We start from the raw sequence: 20,169 nt of genomic DNA on the forward strand, positions 1-20,169 counted from the left end.
AAAAAGCAAAACACTTGAAATGTAGGTGACTTTATTACTTCGACAAACCAAGAAATGAAAGAAGAATATATCACATTTTCATAAAGTACATAAGTAAACAATTCAACATGGAGTTAGATTTTGTGTTACTGCCTACCAAAGCATTGGTTTCATGACTTTGCTTTGTACATAATGCACATGTTGATGTTGTGGTTGCATTGAAACAAAAATATAGCATATATAAGACAATATAGTTTCATGAATATTAGGGCAGGTCTTTCTTGAATGGACAATATCCCTAACTCTTGGGTTACTTCAGAATATCACTATGCAATAAAGTGGAATTTGTTTAGGAGTTAAAAAGTTTTAAAATTGTAAGCCGCTGCTCACAGATCTAATGTCTCACAGATCTTTTTTAAGCGTGATTTAGTACTCGTTGTGAACAAAATGTATACAATACTTACATTATTTAAATTTCTAACATCAAAACATTTGGCTTACAATGGAGCAGTGGGCACCAAACTACGGCCTTCGGTGTCATTTTATCCAGGGTGTGAAGGTATTTTTGGTAAAACAAAATGGAATAGAGAGAATAGAATAAGCGAGCATTAGTAGATGAGACACTTATACATTCCACATAATTTTTAAACTTAATATTTAACAGTGGCACAATCTGAATAAAATAGAATTGTGGAAAGACATAAGCCTTTGCTCTTCCGTCAAAACTGCCTTGTTTCAGTTTCTGAAAGGCTGTGCAGGGCTTGTAGACCTGGTGCATGTTTATGTAAATTATCCAGGCCACTGTAAAAAAGTTTGGTGACCCCCACAATAAAGTATAGCTTGTACTATAACACATGTGCCTTGCAAGCACCAGTGAAAATAAAAATGTTAAAGTGAAAGACTGGAGTTCAAAGAGCACAAAAGCCCTGGTTTAGTTGTAGGTTTGCAGGAAAAAAGAATTGTGTTTCTGAGCAGAAAATAAACATGCAATGCAACAATTTGATCAGTGGCATATATGTGTACAAGAATTGAAGAAACATAATAAGGCAGAAAACAGGGCACGATAAAATAAGACAATAAATGTTGAAGCTTGCACCAGAAATACTTAAAATGGACAATCAAAAAGTATAAAAACAAACTTAAAAACAACCTATTAAAAATGCTAAGGCACCAATCACTCATTTTAGTAAGTACTAGATTTAACATAAATTGCAATCCACTACAAATACAAGTATGTAATTTAAAAAGATATTTGATCATTTGCAATATTGGCATAAAACTGCATTTTTTGAATGTAAAAATCTCGAATTCTAAACAACTAAATAATTAGTAGGGATGGGCTGAGCCAAACCAGAACCTGAGTACTCAGCACAGAGCATTGTTGTTTTCGATGCTCGGCCGATCAGTTGCACAAACTGACCCGAGCATTAAATTTGCATATTCATGCTAACATACAAAACTAGTGTTCATAGAGTATCCCAAAAAAGACTTTTGACTTAAATGCGTGAGATTGTGGAAAACGTTCTCTAGGGTCTGTACAGCTTAGTGCACCGCTGGTGATGGAAAGCAATAAATCTAGCGTGGAATTGGGAATGTTTGTGACGTCACAATGCACCGAGCATTTACGTGAGATGCTCGGGGTTTTGTCCTAAAAGAATATTTGCAGTTTTGGCCCATCCCTAATAATTAGTCACTGATGCTAGGTTAAAACTAACGCTTTCAACATTTTATAAGTTCTGCAGTAGAATTTATTCTTCATCAGTAACTTGTCCATATTCCATTATCCAATGCAAGGTTTGCCAATTGTCCTGAAGCATGGTAAGAGTTTCGCACATATTTCCGATAAAGTTGCGCGACCACTTCACCAAGTTGAAAGACTGGTCCTCCAAAAACGTCATCTGCAGGTAGATTTCCACAATTCCACATATCAGCGCCTCAACGAACAAGCCCTGGCCAGTCAGAAAGTTTCCGAATTCACTCAACGCCGCAACAACTTGCTTTGAGTTTTCTGAGGCAATTTTTTCCTTGACGATTTTTAGAATTGCTTCAATGTCCATAGCTTCCTCATCTTCTTCGTCAAAGAGCTGAGTCAGATGCAAGTTTCCCAAACCGAGCAACATTTTGCAGCCTACTTTGAAGCTGACATCAATACAATGGACAATATATTCCAGTAAGTGTGGCAAGCAGATGAACAATCCTCGCTCTGGCAGCTGTGGTATAATTTCATTGTGTTCGAGAATAGAACCGACACACATATTGAGGTACACAACAATGCTGAAGTATTCATAGGTGCTTCGGACACCAATCCAATCAAATAGCATGACTAGGTCACACAATGGGAGCTCGTCGCTGTTGATCCAGTCGTCTTGGCGATTTTTATCCAAGTAAACTCTCAACCTTATTTCACAAGCAAGAGCAATAGCATACTTTAACTTATGAGCCACATGTGATTGGATAATATCCTTCTTGAGAAGCTCAGATATGATTTCAAAACTTGAGGTCGATTGCAGATGGTGTTTCCTTCCAAGAGCGGCGATGAAAATAGTCGTGGAACGATAAATCACTTGCTTCACATTCCACTTCACAGAGAGTAATAAGTTGCTGAAACTCTTCAAGCCATTAAACTTTACCATGTCCTGTGCCAGTGTTGTAAAGATCTCATCATTGAAACTTTCATCTAACATGCCTGCTACCTTTTTCTTAACCAGTTCCTGAAAGCTTTCATACACATCAGGACTTCCAGTAACAAAACAAGTGCACATCAGCATATCAGAAAGATGAAAGTCTTCAGTTTTGTCTTTGCAGTCGACAAAATCAGCCATCTTACTAACAGTTTGAATCAACTCTTTTGGAACCCCGGGGTTGTTTGGGGTGCCATGTTGCCAACCAAGGGGTGATTTGCAAGCATGGGGCATCATGCCATCAAAAGAAATTCCATTTCCAGAGTGAGCATCGAAAAACCAGCATTCGCCAGCTTGGTGGAAGTCGTTTAGAGATGGTATTGCCAAACAAGGTAAAATGGTTTCACCAAAATTAATGAGGACCATTTGGAAGATCACAGAATACCACCGAAAGTATTCTTTTGTTGCATCTGTACCATTTTCAATCAGAATCGCATTCTCAAAATCGGAGAATGGAGTCACTTCTTTCCTTGCGAGTGACCCCATGCCAATTTGGGCAAACTTGCATGGGGGGTCACCCAGCACATCAACACAATAATCTGAAATTTGCCTCATAATGTAACTGTAATCTTGTGAAATCCCTTCTTGGATCTCACTCATCTGAATGATCTTTTGTTCTTCCTGTACTTTAATGTCAGAATTTTCTTCGTACAACAGTTCCACCATTTCAATAAATGATTTAATAGGGTCGAATGCCTTTTCCACAATGTCGCCAATCAGGTCAAATTTTCTCTCGAAAGTCTCATGAGATTGTTCAGCATTTATCAGTTGCGCCTTGAAGGCATCCATGTCTTCTTGGTAGAATGCATTTTTGCCATTAACTTTTTCCAAAGACAGCAAACTCTCTCGAGACTTTTTTCTCATGTTTTCTACTTCTTTGAAAAAGGCCTCCGAGGCATCTAGTAGATTTGCGCTACCTTTACCCCCAGAAAGGTACAAGACATGCTTGCATAGCTCATACAGATCTTCTTTTATTTCATGCTTCATCTCATAAAGTTCTTCCTTAATCTCATGCTTCATTTCTTGAAGTTTAGCATCTTTTGGTATACGAACGAGAGCAGCATTAAACAGAGCTGCGCTTCGTAAGAGATGAATTTTGTCTGGACTTTTCAGTCGATAGATTCTTCCGAGTTTGTAAAGAATTGAAACAGACTTTAATGGGTCTTCTTCCTTTCCATTGGCATCACAGATTGATCTGAGTTGCCTTGATAGATCCCATTCTTCTTCACTGACTTCTTTCAATACATTCATGTGGTAAGAGTCTGCAACATAGGTTACATTTCATCACTTTGCATAAAACTTGAACTTATATTGTTCTACTTAGTTGGCTTGTGGCAGTGCACTACAAATACAGTGCTATTTTTGTAACTTCTCAACACATTGTTGCTTGTTTAATTTTTTTTATTTGAAAGTCAAATTTGCTCCCTAACCCTATTTTCTTACATAACATAACAGCTGATATAAAAAATTATCCACAAAAAGGCAGATGTATCAGTAAAACTAAACTGATGGACTTGGCAAAACACATACAAAAAACAAATCGGGTAAGTGTTCTCTACTTATTCAGCCATACAAAATTTGAACTATGCACTGATTCAGAAACTTCAAGACTTTTTTGAAACAAATATTTATAAACTGTAAAGCACATCATACCATCCTTGGGAGCATCTTCAATTTTTAGTGATGGTTCATTTTCTGCATTTTCTGCATTGGGTTCTTCTATAACAAAACACATTTTTGCTGGTGTTTTTAAGTGACCATAAAGTGCAAATGAATTTATTTACAAAAGCAACTAAACAAGTGGCAGTTTTAAGTACTTTAGTTTTAAGTGGTTTATTTAATATCAGTAAATAATTGAAAACCTTCAGGTTAGTAGTTAAAGCATAACCTGCCAATTTTTAGAAAGGTTTTTATTTGAGCAATGCCTATTATAGGTTATAATTCCCAAGTTGCTCCACTAAAATTATTTGAGATATTTTAACATAGCAATTAAAATTCTAATTGGTTTTAAAGCATTTAATGGCAAAATGACAATCCTTGAATTCTTTTTTGTATGTGTTTCAGTTTACCTGGTAGAAAACAGTAAGATTGGACAAATTGCAGCATATCTGGCAAAACATCAGACATTTTCAACAATCCGTAAGCTGTGGATTGAACTTCAAGCCGATCGGATCCTTCATCTCCTAACAAACTGTAGCAAACAAAGAAAAAAGCTGTTGTTATTAGAGATTTTAGAGTTCAGTTAACCAGCAAATATAATTTTATGAGCAAACATAGCACTAACATGAACATATACGCAAAGCTGAAAAAACATATATTTCAGTAAATTTAACAACTTTATTTTTTAACAATGTTTTTAATTAGCTTACCACTCCTGAAAAAAATCTTCATTCATGAGAAAGTTTGTGACATCAGTTTCAACATCGGGAGTTTTTTCCATCATTCTTTCAACTATAATACATAAGATTTAATGGTGAAAATAATGCCCCAAAAAGACATACAAGCAACATGCATTATATTTTAAGCATTTCTGCAAATGCTCATGCCATCATCAGTGATATGAAGGCCACATCAGTTACACTTGTTTGTATACACTTGAGCCACATAAAGGAATGATAAAAAGGTGCAAAACAACCTTCGCATAAAAACAATAGATAAAAAGGTGCGCAGAAGTGAGATGTAAGCCAACTGCAAGTGTGCGAAGTATGGCAAACAGGTGAAGAGCAACTACAACAATATACAATATTTCAAACAAAGATTACAGTAATAGGACAGCATGTAACATCAAAATAATGCAAAAATGCATATTGCTTTTATGTCTATTTAGGCCGTTATTTTTACTATTACACTTATGAACAGAACCGTATGTAGCATTACATAGGATTTAGTTATTCTTAGCAACACAAGCAAAACAAACAAGTTCTCACTTTTTAACTTCACAACCATCACAACTTTCCCATCAATCTCAGGTTTTTGTTGAGTGAGAAATGAATGAACTTTCTGAAAACTTTCTTCACAGGGATTAGGGGAGACATCTAAAAAAATTATTTGCTGTATTACAAGTGTTCCTGTAATGATCGCCAGACTTGGTTCGTGTGATTTGGTGTTTTAATGTCACCAATAACTTTTTTTCCAAATACAGTCCATTATTTAAAGGATGTGCGGCCTGCAGAGACATTTGCATTTCGAATGTACTGGCAAACAAGTCAAATTAATAGATATTTTTGAGCAGGTTAATGCTCCCCGGTGCTATTTTTCTAAGAACTGACAATATGCAACTAGATGCAAATGTTAACCCAATATAGGCATTTTTGGTATGCAACGAAGTAAAATTACCTTGTGTTATGTAAAGGTGCAACCCGTGATGTAATCATGGTATTTAGCCACACAGTGACAACGGTTGCACACCCTTGGTTTAATGCATCAGAATTATAGTAAAAATTAGCAAGTCTTTTTTGTAATTTAAATTTGGCAGTTAAGCAATAAAGCAAAAACTAGTGTATAAATTTCTGCTATAAATTGTATTTCACCTACGTGTAAGCAATATAGCTTGCTTTATGTCACTTTTGCTCCATTCATTCTTCTTGTAATGTGATTGTATCCATGCAACTAACGGTTTAAATTCAGCAGTAAGCAGCTCTAAACAGATTTAAAACATTTAACTTAACTACAATAGTACATTGTTATATACCCAAACCCGATATGACATTAAAGCTACATGCATATTTTTAATGATGATGACAGCAGTTTTGTTAAAAATGTTGAGTAACAAATTGACTGTATTCTCAATTCAATAGTGATATTGTGTGTGTAATTTTGTTTGGAAACCCTGATTCACACTGAAACCTATGTACTTGCAATTTTGTGCAGCAGTTAGTTTTCAAATAAACTTAACATCTACCCTTTTTTTTAACTATGTTTGTAATATATTAATATAGTAATATAACTAATAATTGAATTATTACAAGTTACATGATTTTTTTTTTGACTTAAGATTCTCAAAATTTAAACCTGTCTATTTTAGATTCTTACTCATGAGCAACCAGCAAAAAAATACTAGCTTATATTTATTTATACCAACTAAGCAAAACAACATGCTCACGTGAATATCTCTTTTCCAAAAAATACTTGACCATATCACTGTAACCATCCACCATCATGGTGTTCATAATTTGTGGTATTTCCTCAACAAGTTCTTCCAGCTCCTGCACTTCTTTTGACCCGACCAATGCTCCTTCATCTACAAAGGAACAAACCAGAGTCAATTTGTTGGAGATAAATCAGGTTGGTCACAAATTTCCATTTTATTGCACACTCAATTCCAACCACTGGACAAAAAGATCCAGAATTGTTATTGTGAGTTATTTTGAGCAGCATTTCCCGAAACAAACTGTTTTTAAAAACCCAAACTAAAAAAATGTGTTGGTATTAGAAGGATGGCCTAGCATGTATTGTACATATATCATAGCTCATTTTGATAAGTTTATGTAATTTTATAATGGGTCTTAAGTTATTTTTTGAGCAGATAAGACATTATAACACAACATACGCTTACAAGTAATCATGAAATATGTGCAGTTACATATTTATTCTTTGCCACAAAGTAAACAGACACTTACTATCAGCAATTTGTGTTTTCATTCGTAAATGTTCCAACAAACACAAAATATTTTCTTCAGTCACAGCAGGGCTGACGTCTAGAAAAATCAATTGAAAACCCATAATAAAACTCTGTGATATTAGAATAATAACAATTTTATTAATTTTTTTATTAAAACTTTTGACCTAAATTTTATGTTAACATAAAACAAAACATAAAAGATATATTTATGACATATGTTTTTGTGTACACAAAATGTAAATGTGACATATTTTAGATAAGATGAATAAATTCATTCTGGGATCAGCCCTGAAGTGTCCAGGCCGACCTATCAATATATTATAGTAGGCCAGGCCTATTAACGGTGTCATACCAAATGAGCCTGTCTCCCAAGCATTTCCACATACTGATATGGTCAAACTGCCACTACAAAGCTGACATGTGCAGCGTACAAGACAGGCAACGGTGCTTGTGATGCGACTTTTGGCTGGTTCACCACTGAGCCTGTGTAGCTCAGTAGGTAGAACATGCTCCTTAAAAGACTCCTGTTGTGGGTTCGAATCGCACCAAAAGCTAAATGTTTCCAGTCTGTATCATATGGGAAAGCTTGAAAAACCGACTTGATTTAGTATGACACCTTCAGTTGACCTGACATTCTATGATTTGTGACATCTTGTATTTCTCATTTTTGACAACATTTCTTATTATTTACAGATCTCACAGAAAACAGATGCATGAGAACAGTATGATTTAAGTGCAGCAAGAAAGTGTCGATAATAGAGGGTGTCTGACTGAGAAGACATTTTAGTTTACAAAAAGTACAAAAGTTTACAGTCAATTTCACAAGCGTTTGTCTGCCAAATAGAAAGATGAACTAGACAATAGCTGTGTCTGTGGGTAAACCACTTAGTCTAACTTGGCAAGAGTTGATAAACAACTATTTTGTGTGCAAATTTTAAAAAGTCACCTTTCTTGACCTAACAGGTGAAACAAACCAGCGGTAAACAACCATTAGGGAAGAAGACTTATAATGACAATTTAGACTAAAAATGAAAATGTCATATTAGAAGTAAATAGGTTGTAGTCATACTTGTTTCTTCAATTGCAGTTTTTATTGCCTTTTTCTTAAACTTGTAAGTCTCAAGTTTTTCCACCAGTTCATGATATGGATCCTTTGCTAATTTCTTTTTTCTTGCTTCAGCATATCTATAAAAGTAAAATTTCTTGTTAAGTTAATTGTACTGGTGATTGTCAAAACACTTTTTTGTATTTATAGTGCTTTCACTAAATTATTGTCAGAATCACATACAGTTTATTTTTTTATCAACTTTCACATGAAAAAAGTAAAGAAACAAAGAAATAATCTTTTAAAAGGCTAATGTCAGTACTGTCCTCCTAAGATTACAAAAAAAACACCAAAAATTGGATTAAGGAATATTCTCACATTATTATCAAATATGAATACATTCACACTGGGATCAGCCCTTAGGCGTCCATGCAGACCAGCGATAACTTTCTAGCGGGTTCACCCCTGAGCCTGTGCAGTTCAGTTTGTAGAGCATGCGTCCTAAAAAGACTCCTGTCATGGGTTTAATCCCACTGCAGGTTAAGTTTTTCCAGCCTACGCCATATGAGAATGCTCTGGAGGCTGGCTTGATACGAGTCAATGCCTTCTCATTGGGCCTGGCATATTATTATTTACCCAATATATGTGTTTTTTCCCACTATGACAAACAGTATTGAAAGTTAAAAACTTAAAATGCTAGGATTTTGAATGGCAAATGTTGACACAAAAACACAAAATTATAAAACAAAAAAACGTTTTACTCACTCTTGTTGTGCCAACCAGTACAGTGGAATGAATTGGTTGAGTCCGTCCATGGTCATATATTGAGTTGTATCTGCAGACTCGTTGTTCACGATATAAGCGATCATTTCACTAACAAGAAGTTTTACTTCATCCTCAGCTAATGTGTCATCTTCAATAATCTCATTTTCTAAACATATATGTCAGAATTATATCAAAAATAAAACAAAAAACTTTAATGATTCTGAACTGCACCTTTCTGACAAAATTTGTGAAATTTGTGTGCATTTTAAATATTCACCTTTTATTATGTTTAATCCTGTGGTTTAGTAGGAAATGAGTTGCCAGTTGGGCCAAAAATATGTATTTCATGTAAATGCAATGACTGATTTTTTTTACATCAAAATATATTTTCCATTTTTGTTATTTAAATTTTGTTTGGTGTTTCAAATTTACCAAGTCAAGCACATTTTCTCAGTTTATCATGAGTTGGATTTTTCTCAGTGTCGTGTATGTGTTCTGCTTGTACTTCAGGGATATGTAATCTTTACCTTTGAGCAGTCAAATCAAACACACATATACATTGAACACAGCCCTTATAGTTCACAAAGTTTGTCTTAATATTGCCTAACATAAAATTGAAACCTCTGCAAACGAAAGTGGGAAGCAATGTTTGCATTAGGATCACAGGCTGTTGTGTCAATAATAGTAAACTTTTTTTAGGTTTTTCAGGTTGATTACGTAGTGTACCACACAACTAATTCTACAATAAAAAAACAAAAAAAACAGTGACAACCATTCAGCCTAAAAAGCCATACTTGAACGTTGCAAGCCAAGAATATCAACAGAGAAATTAAAAAAAAAACATAAACTCTTACAACTGGAAATCTAGGTTGGCACAATGTATACCTGTTTCACTCTGGTGGCTTCCAAATGACATTTGTTCGAGATAATCAACAATTACTCCAACACTTACATCTCCTACTCCAGGGTTGACATCTAAAGAATAGAAACATTTCACTTTTGATTTTACGAGAACAAACTCAAAGCTACAATATATATATATATATATATAGTAAAACAAGAACATCTCATTTCATTCATTTGCCAAGTAATGCACTAAATTCTAAAAAACAGTACTTTATTTTAAAATTCAAGATTATGCTTTTATTACTTGAGTAAATTCCATGTATAATATGTGTGCAGACCAGCAAATATATCACACTTATACATTAATCATAGTATGTTCTGCCATTCAGATATAATATATGGAGCTAAGATGGTCTTGGAAGCATTCCCATGTAACAAGACTAGACTATATTAGTCCATCTATTTAAAATACTCACAAGGCCACCTTGTTTCAGCAATGTGCATATTAAACCTGGCATATTGTTTTAATAAATGTGTTTGGTATTGGACCTACACACTGCACAAAGAGATAGGCAATCATTTAGCAGCTATAAAATTAGTAACATACTTGTTGCCTCAATTGCTCTTTCCACCATGCTACGCGAAAATCCAAGTTTCTGAACTTTTGTAATAAGCCCACCAAATTCATCACTTAATTCCTCTTTTAGCAAATTCCTATGAACAAAAATGAAAACTGATGATAAAACATTGCAGTTACATTTTTTGACTGGGTAAAACTAGTGCATTGAAGTTGAAAGTGTGATTATAAATGATTTACTTATATTAGAATTAAACTAATACCAGTAATGATAAAGCCATTTAAAAGCATTTTGTGCTGAATACCAAACATTGTTTGTTTGTTTGTTTCATTTTTTCCTCGGTGGGCGGGCAACGCCTGAATGTGTTATGCTTACAATAAGTCCGCCGCTGAGCTGCCTGTTTTTATTGCAAGACCGTTGACAAATTTTTATTTGATTTTTTCGACTTGGGCATTTGGTGACTTCAATTTGGTTCAACCCATCGGGAACCTCTGGGTTGGAGCAATGCCACAAGTTTCTTGCTTATGGAAACACAAGCGACTAAGATAGGATTAAAACTCATGACCTTGAGATCACAAGGCGTTAACCACTCGGCCAACTTGGCGGACAGTTGGTAAAGAAATGTTCGGATTGATTGCATTTTTCAATAGTTACATAACAAACTTAGCAAATTGTTTGTTTAATTCACCCAAAAGGGCTGTACCACTAAAAGTAACACTACACATGTTTATATATATACCTAGACTTTTCCACTTCATCTAGAACCATTTCCTGTTCAACAGCAATGTCAACAAGTTCACTGACAACACTGAAAACAACTTCATCATCAGAAGGACAGGTTGTCTGAAAGCTTGTTTCTAGAACATTGTCTTCCAACTTTCCAATTGGTTCTTCTCCTATTGGCAAAGAATCAACAATGCAACTGACAATTTGTTTTACTATTTCTGGTGTTTTTGGTTCATCTGTAACATCTGCTGGGTCAAAAGATGTTGGCTTTGCGACAGGAGTTTTTGTGTTTTCTCCGGTGCCTTGTAATGTATGCTGTAGTCGTTTTTCAGGAGACACATCTCTGTTTAACGTAGCAGGCAGGGAACTATAATTGTCATGTGTTGCAAGGTCAAAAGCACTGTATTGTAAGGATCGAATACCATTATTGTTATTATTGCTTTGTGAAAATGACAAAGGTTCCCCTGATTCAAAACATTTTGGTTGTGGCAAGTCCGGTATAAGTGCAGGTGCCGGGGCCTTTGCTGGTGTCTCAATGATTCCATGTTCAAGCAGAGGTTGTTTGTCCAGCTTTTGAAGGATTGGTGTGCTTGTAACAAAAGCTGGGGGCAGTGCTGTGCCATCGGTGCATGTCACATCATCCAGATTGTCCTCTAAGCTGAAATTGTTTGTGGTTGCAGTGTTGACATCGGTTAGGTTGGAGCCTACAAAAAATATTTTAAATGTTGGTAAAACAAAGTAATATTTGTTTGTGCATAAAGAATAGCTACAAAAAATTAGCACAATGAACTTTAAAAATCTCCTAACATATGTTTGCATGAGGTGCCCTCATAGTTTACGTAGAAACGGTAGAAAACCTAACCTTTAAATGATGCACATGAAAATCACACAAAACAAAGGCTGTTGTGAAGTCGTAATCCCCTAACAATGGGTCAAAGTGCTATTTAGGGATAAAGAAACTGGAGCACTATTCTGCTCAATTGAGCATGGCTCGAACAGCATCACATAAAGTAGTAAAACTACCATGCAATATTTTTGTTGTCACTTTCACAGGAAAATTGGCCACATCCGCCATTCATTTTCAAACAAAATTTATTATGATGCTAACTTACTAATGATACTGTATGTAAAAGTTAATTATTTATAATTTACCTTATTTACTTAATTATTTCAGATTTGTGTATTTTGTTTTTTCATAACACTGAATCTTTTAAAGGCTTCATTCTTTTTTATTTAAATTTAAACCATATGTTTTGGATATTGTGAAACATACTTAAGCCAAATAAAAGAACCCTTCACCACCTTCAGACTTTCTTGCTTCAGTTGGTTCGTGGGAATCAAGATAATCACTCAATGTTCCAATGCTCGTGTCATTAACATTAGGGTTCACATCTGCCAAAACAACACATATTAATATAGCCGTTTTTTTTTTACAGAGAACAGAATTTGGTGAGTTATGAAAGTCCAGGAACCAGATTTTTAAAAAATTCTGTAATCCTACCACTGATTATATGTATTGTTGCATTGTTTTGGCTTCCTGCAGCAAAAATAACTTGATATTCAACTTCTAAGTTTAGACTTTTCAGGGCTTCTTAACCTGGGGGTTATGACCCCCGAAAGAGGGCCGCCAGACATTTCTGAGGGTGTCGCGAAGATGTAAATTCTTTTTAGCATGGTAAGTAACGCAATAGTTTGATTTTAACAGCATTTGCAAAGATATACTTCCATGATTGCGTTTTTGGCTGCTTTTATATTAAAACACCTGAAATATTGAAAAGGTATGTGTGGCAACATGAGCAATAAAGCAATAATGTATGATAAACACAGTATGGTAAAAAACTTCTTCAATGTGCTTGTAAAGGGGTCACTTTGTGTTAGAAAATCTCTAAAGGGGTAGCAAAGCAAGAAATGTTGGGAACCACAGGTCTATTAAACAGCAAAACCCTTTCATAGTGCCTTTAAAACTTCAATATATACAATGTATCAGCATATACTTCCTTAATATTGAGCTAACTTACCATGAACTTCAAACACACAAAAAAAAACTTTAGGCATATTTATTTACTCAGAGCATACAAGCTTGGAAACACAGCTTATCAGGTTATCTTAAACTACATTTACATACTTGTTTTGACAATTGCTTCAATTATTCTTTCTTCTGAATATCCTAGCAACCTCGTGCGATCAATTAAACTCCTGAACTCGGCAGACAAAAGTTTGGTATCTGATTCCTTTTGTGAACTACAAAAAAAAACTATTTTACTATTTTACATTTATACAAGTCATGACATACACATTGTTAAAAATAAGACAAAGTAAGGACATTTCTTAGAAATAAGGACAATTAATTTTTCTAAGATGATGCCCTTCAAAAAAAGAAAAAAAAAGAAATAAGGCTGGTGTTTTCAACCCTGGGTCATAAAATTTGATTAAATATGTATATTACTTGGTGCAACATTGTAATTTAAAACTTTATTATTCACTTTTAGTCTTTGCCAAAACAAAAAATAAATTTCTACAAAGTTTTGTTTACAAAATTACAAATCTTACCTGGGAATTGGGTTTAATGGCACCATGGGTTTTTCTTCTGCTGATGTTTTAAAATTCTGCTCTTGACTCTCTTTCATGTATTCTTTACTGAGTTGTTTTCTCAATTCAGCTGGCGTAATTTTGACGAGTTTTGTCTTTGATTCACTGCTGTCATTTTCATTAGTTTTATTCACTACAGGTGAAGACTGGGGCTTTGAGAAGGAAGGCAGGCTGTATGGGGAGGAAACATCATATGGACCTTTGTAATTGTAAATGTCGATTGTGGAATATTCATTTGAACTCATAGAATCCCCCTGAGCGAATGGATTAAATCCAACTTCACGTAACAAAGTGTTCTCACTTGTTTCTTTGGATGTGGTTGGTATATCAGCACAAGCCTTTATTTTATCTAAAGATGTTTCAGGGTTTTGAGTTACCTCGGATAGTTTAACATCTCCATGTTCAATTTCAGTTGGATTTCTTCCAGTAGGGATTTTATTGTCTTTTGTCAGACTGCCACTCACTAAAAATGGATCAGAAAGTATGTCAACAGGTTGGTTTGAATTTGCGACAAAGTCTGCAGAACTATTAGACTTGATTTCGTCTGAGTGAAGCATTAAAAAACTGTGATTTTCATACCCATTCTTTCCCTTACTGGGTAAGTCATCAAGAGGCAGTTCTTGCACAATAACTGAAGGATCACTTAGCAGAGTATATGAGTGAATTGACTCGCTGTCCGCGTCGCAACTTTCAGGGCAAGAGGAATCTCCAGATTTAGTGTTTTCTTCGAAAGGAACAACTTTACTGCGTAAGTGTTCAATTTCATCTGCCTCATTGACTTCATGAGCATTAGAGTTTGGTGCTGAAACTGGGTCAGAATCCTGGCTTTTGTGCAATTCAAGTGACACTGAATGAAGGATTTCGTCACTGGCCTGTGTCTCATCATGTGCATGAAATGATTGGTGATCAGAAACAGTCACATGAACTGTTGGGTCAGAAATACAAGGCGGAGAGTCTGTTTTATCAGAGGTTGATAGTATCATTGGCAAGCTATGGCTTTTATCTTCATTTATTTTAAAACCTCTTACTGTAGGGAAATTTAAAGAATGGGATTTAGGTAAGTCATCCATATTGGATACAGTATCAAATTGATCAACAACATCATCATCTTGTCTAGCTGTAGAGTTTCTTTTTATGTCAGTTGGCTTGTTTTCTTCTTTTGCAGGGTCTTCAAAAGGTGACAATGGCTTTCTGCCTTTAGTAAGGCTTGACGACACAGTTTGATCTTGCAGTACTGTGGTGTCATCATTTTCTTTCTTGGCATAAAGATTTTTCGGCAAAGAATAAAATTCATCACTTTGAACAACTGGCCGAGGCCTAGAAATCAAACTGGAACTGGATGTAACACAATTGTCCTGCAGCAATGACTTCTTATGATGGGAAGCTCTGATCTTTGCAGAGGTCGAAGAATCAGATATGGAAGGAACAGAAATTTGTGGTGGTGTATGATGAGCGATTGGCGTGTTTGTGATATTTATCACAAAATCTTGTTCACAGTTTGCGCTGCATGCACTCATGTTCATATCTAAAAAAACAGATATTTATTGCTAATGATGGCATAAGTAATAGACAAAATATTTGGTGGAAAGCATACAGACATTTAAGGCTATATTGTGGTTCAGCATATTTTTCACAAAACAATCAGGAAAGACCACTTCAGCTTAGAACAGTGGTTCCCAGGATAGTAGTTTCTCCCAAGAGAGTTTCAAAAACTACAGAGGAGGAGATTACTTTAATTTTTACATGTGGTTTGTATATAGACACTTAAGCTCTGGGAATATAACCTGAAAAGTTGATAAAAGATCTAATTTTAAATGATCTTTGTATGATTTAGCTATGTAGTATTTTAGGGAGGAATGAAAATGGTTTGACTTGTAAAGGGGTGTTCATCAAAATAGGTTGCCACTAGTTTAGAATCTATAATCCAATTAAATTAGAAAAGTTGCAACAGTAATTTCTAACCAAATGTACACTTCTTTCAAATCATTACCTTTTTTGTTTTGCTGTGGGTTTTCAAGATATTCAACCACTTTATTGATATTTTCATCAGTAATGAATGGACTGACATCTAAAACAAAATAATATACAGTGAAAAAAAATTACATGTGGATAAATACCTGCAAATAAGAACTTTAAATAACCTACCAGCTGTAATATAGCCATTTATAATGATATTCTTTGAGCGAATAGCCATATTAAACATGCAAATCATTTAAAAAAAGTCTTTACAAGAGAAAACAGTGGTACTATGGTTCACGCTTTGTTTCATAATTTTAAAAACAAGAAGATTTACTGTAGATATAAACAGATTGTCAGCCAAGTTGATTATTGACATTAATATTTGGCATTTCACAACCCATAATGGCCTTTTTGTCATTGGACAGCACAAAATAGCCAATTTACCACTGGTTTATTTCTGCTTGACATAACTGTTAAATTTTGGCCAGTCACTGATCAGTTTCACAGCAAATCATTGGCAAACACTTTGATGCTTCGATGTGGCTTATTGTGTTTTTACACAGTTACTTTACTCAATATGCAAGCAAAGCATGTTGTTGGAATTTTAATTTTAAAACAATGTATGTCAATGGTTTATTGTTGATTATGCACAAATGTAGGTGACTTAGTGCAAATAAAATAGTTGCCTTAAATATAAAAAAGATATCTGTCTGTCTTAACTTACTGCTTTTCATTATCGCTTGCCTCACTTCACTATTAGAATAGCCCAAAATTTGCAGTTGCATCACCATTTGATCAAATGAGTTTGCAAGTGTTTCGTCTTTGGCCTGTGGGGCTTTAGAAGCTTTCCTGTGAAAGACATAGAAGTTAAAGGAAAGCTTATTATCTAATTGTGACTATGTTAAAGTATGACAACAGTATTGTTTTGTTAAAATGTAATTCAAGTTCCAAGTAAACAGTTAACACACTCAATACAGTTAAGATGAACATAAATTCATAACTGGGATCAGCCCTGAAGCGTCTATGCACACCAGCAATCACTCATATATAAATCACAGTAAGCCAGACCCATTGAAGGCGCCATGCAGAATCAGCCAGCCACCAAGCATTTACCACCATATGGCAAGGTGTAGGTTGGAAAAATCTGACTGTGGTGGGATTGGAACCCATGAAACGGTGCTTGTGATTCAACTTTCGGCAGATTCTCCACTGAGCCTGCGTAGCTCAGTTGGTAGAGAGTGAGTTTAGAAGACTCCTGTCGTGGGTTCGAATCCCACTGCAGTCTATAATTTTTTAGCCTATACCTTGCCATATGGTGGTGACTGCTTGGTGAAAGGCTGCTTCGATGGTATGGTGCCTTTAATGGGCCTGGCACACATTCAATACATTTATTTAAAACCATGCTGGATGCATTAACATTTGTTACACATTCCAAAACAGTGCTGGTGCCTTCTCAAGTCCTATAAATGCAACCTCGCAACAGAGCGTTTAAGTTCAAAGTGTAAAGTTAAAAAAATAACAAATTGGTATGCTTGGTTTGGAAGCACGTAATCGTAACTAGTTTAGCAGCTATTATTGTTACCCCTATGAACAACCAAAAAAACTTAAATAAAAAAACAACTCTTAAAAAAACTAGAACATTCAACAATGAGATCAAGGAAAGTGGAACCGGAACTACTTAATGATTATTTAATTACCCCACTTCAAAAACTAAGATTATCTTAAAGGTAATGTTACCTGTCAGTTCCGCATTCAATTAACTGTGCTTTGTCTGGTATAGTAGGATCTGGTTTTTGTATAGAAACAGATGAAAGCTGATCTCGCAGCGATTTTGAATTTCCTTCACCGGACTCATTTTCCACATTTTTGCAAGTGGTTTTACTTTCTGAAAAACATAACACATTTGTTTACATTATTGGCAGAAAACAATATCAGACACAACATATTATTTAGAGTTAATTGTTTTTGCAACAATAGGTCAAAAGAACAAGACATGTTCACACATTTTGTGTAATATTTTAACCATTCCAAAATATAAACAAACAAAAAGTTGTGTTAAATAAAAACTTTCTAAAATTATGTTCCAACATGACCAAAAATTCAAAACTGTGGCAGTTTTTTAGTTTTATAGGACCCCGTTGTGTCAAAAAATTGGTACATCTTCATGTTATGACAGATTTGATAACACACTGCCCACTTTTGAGTAGGCAGAATAAAGAACATCTTAATCATTATGACATCACAGATTGTGACGTACATCTTGTATAAATAGACCGTTCCCATATTAATACCAAACACATCAAAAACGCGATTGAAGTAAAATTAATTAGAATTGCATTTGTGCTAAGAACAGGACCTGAACAGCAGCATAGGTTGATGAAAAAGTTTTTTTCTTGTTTAGCAGCCACTTGCGATACTGGCAAAATATGAAGACACTACCATGGGAAGAGGTAACTAATTATTGGTTGTTAGGTTGTAATAGACACCAAACATTTTTTTATGTTTTTGTTTATTGCCTCTTTTGATATAATTTCTGATTTATTTTCTTATTCTTATTTTATTCCTCAAAACTGGAATATATATTAAGAAATAAAAAATGCGCTAGGAAAAATAGTAATTACATGCTTAAAGAATGTGGCACACAAATTCAGACCATATCTTTTTTTCTATGCTTCGTATCTATTGGCAGCCAACAACCTACTACCTTTTTGTTGCTTTTAAATTTAACTTTAATTTTCCAACACACTTAAATATATAATGAGGTGGAAAATGTGACAAAAAAGTGAATGTCGTAAATACACGCAGAAGCTTTAAGTAACATAAATAAATCATTCAGTTTATTTTGTTTGCAGCGCACAGAATGAACGTAATAATAATTCACAAAATACAGAAGATTAAAATAAGTCATGTAAATAATCCTTGGTGGTCAACACTCAACATGCCAAAAAGCCAGTCTGCAGAGTGTGGCAGCTGCACGCGCGATTTTGTTTTTGAAAAAAAAATTTGCACGCGAAAATTTTGCACCAAAGGCATTTAATTGGGCTGTCTTGACCTCTTTTACTTGCTTTGCGCCTGCTGAAATTGGTCTTGCACGCGAACTTACGGGTCGTGCACGCGCGCACGCGGGACATGTAGGTCCTGCACGCACGAGATCTCGTCGGGAACTGCCATGTTCTGCAGACTGGCCAAAAAGCACCTAATTTTTACCTTCAAAAGTAACTTCATTTTGAAAAGATAGAAACTCGAACAGTCTGTTGACATTAAAGTCATTTAACTGAGGACCAACATCTGAAAACAAAAATCACAGATAATGAAAAACAATTGAATTTTATCAAAATTAAATGGAAGTAAAAGTTACAACATTAAACTTTTTGGACTAATGTATAAACGTAGGTGCATGGGTTAATGACGCCATAAAGTTATAAAACTATGCCAGAACATAGTTGAGCTCATATGATGACGTCATGCAAAATTTTAAGTATTTGTGACGTCATTAACGCTGTTTAAAACACAAAGAATTTGACGTCACTCATCCTCCGCCTTGCAAAATACACTAATATGTTAAAAAAACGTAATGAAAATGTGATTACAACAGAAACTAGGTGCACTCACTTGCTTCTTTAATCGCTTCCACAAGTTGATGGCGAGAATACCCAAACGGAATAAAATATTGCAACAAATCGTCGTAAATTGCGATTAATTCTTTATCGTCATTTCCTTCATCGGTTGGTAAACGAACATGTGAAGTCATGATTAATAACAATTCAACACTTTAGATTTAACATTTACATTTTTGCTTTTAAAATTGTTGCACAAATCCTCATGAACTTTAAATGCAAAGCAAATGCAGGAGTGCAAGTTAGTTCCTCTTTTTTAGCAATTAAAAGGCTTGAGTCATGTTTAAAACTTGTAAACACCGGGGTCAAAGTTGACAAAGTTTGCTGAATCATAAAAATGCAAGGCATAACTTTTGTTCCGACAAATTCAATTGTTTTATAAAAGTTGCGCAAAATAATACACGAATTGTTTGAAACAGAATGGTAATCAAACATTTTTCTTAATAAAAGACAAATATTTCCACAAATATTTTTTTTGTTTACTTTTGAAGCTGTAAAAATGTTTTTACATTTTTTACAAAACAAAAAGTAAACAAGAAAGGTTAACTTTGTTTGAAATATTGAACGATCAATTGAATTTTAAAAAGGAATAACAATTTAAAATGTCGCTTTAGGCGACTTATTCCAAAACATACAAATGCGCATGTGCAGTAACTTTTGCAGGCGACATTGTTCGCTACATGAAATTGTTAATTTCAACAAAAAACTGCAATTTGAAAACATTTACAACCGTCTTGTGGGGCCCTACATGGCTATGCAATAA

General features: G+C 34.7%; 1 protein-coding gene across 2 annotated transcripts; it reads right to left on the reverse strand.

Moving 5' to 3' along the window:
- Positions 1 to 14: 14 nt before the first annotated feature.
- On the reverse strand, positions 15 to 19,657 carry LOC145214692 (uncharacterized). Of its 2 annotated transcripts, none has more exons than XM_080083276.1 (21): positions 19,402 to 19,657; positions 18,997 to 19,077; positions 17,527 to 17,674; positions 16,514 to 16,638; positions 15,821 to 15,898; positions 13,792 to 15,355; positions 13,367 to 13,482; positions 12,544 to 12,633; positions 11,255 to 11,945; positions 10,545 to 10,651; positions 9,977 to 10,066; positions 9,092 to 9,257; positions 8,351 to 8,466; positions 7,280 to 7,357; positions 6,763 to 6,900; positions 6,195 to 6,299; positions 5,588 to 5,695; positions 5,030 to 5,111; positions 4,730 to 4,851; positions 4,314 to 4,376; positions 15 to 3,922 (listed from the first exon to the last, which is right to left on the reverse strand). In XM_080083276.1, exons 1-21 carry the CDS (start codon positions 19,538 to 19,540, stop codon positions 1,728 to 1,730), a joined length of 6,402 nt encoding a protein of 2,133 aa, XP_079939402.1. In that variant the 5' UTR covers positions 19,541 to 19,657; the 3' UTR covers positions 15 to 1,727. The 2 variants fall into 2 exon arrangements, with proteins under 2 accessions (XP_079939402.1, XP_079939401.1); XM_080083275.1 differs by having other exon boundaries at positions 4,314 to 4,379.
- Between the last annotated feature and the right edge of the window lie 512 nt (positions 19,658 to 20,169).

Source organism: Phallusia mammillata, chromosome 2 (assembly GCF_965637545.1).
Source record: "Phallusia mammillata chromosome 2, kaPhaMamm4.hap1.1, whole genome shotgun sequence".
Lineage (NCBI taxonomy): Eukaryota > Metazoa > Chordata > Ascidiacea > Phlebobranchia > Ascidiidae > Phallusia > Phallusia mammillata.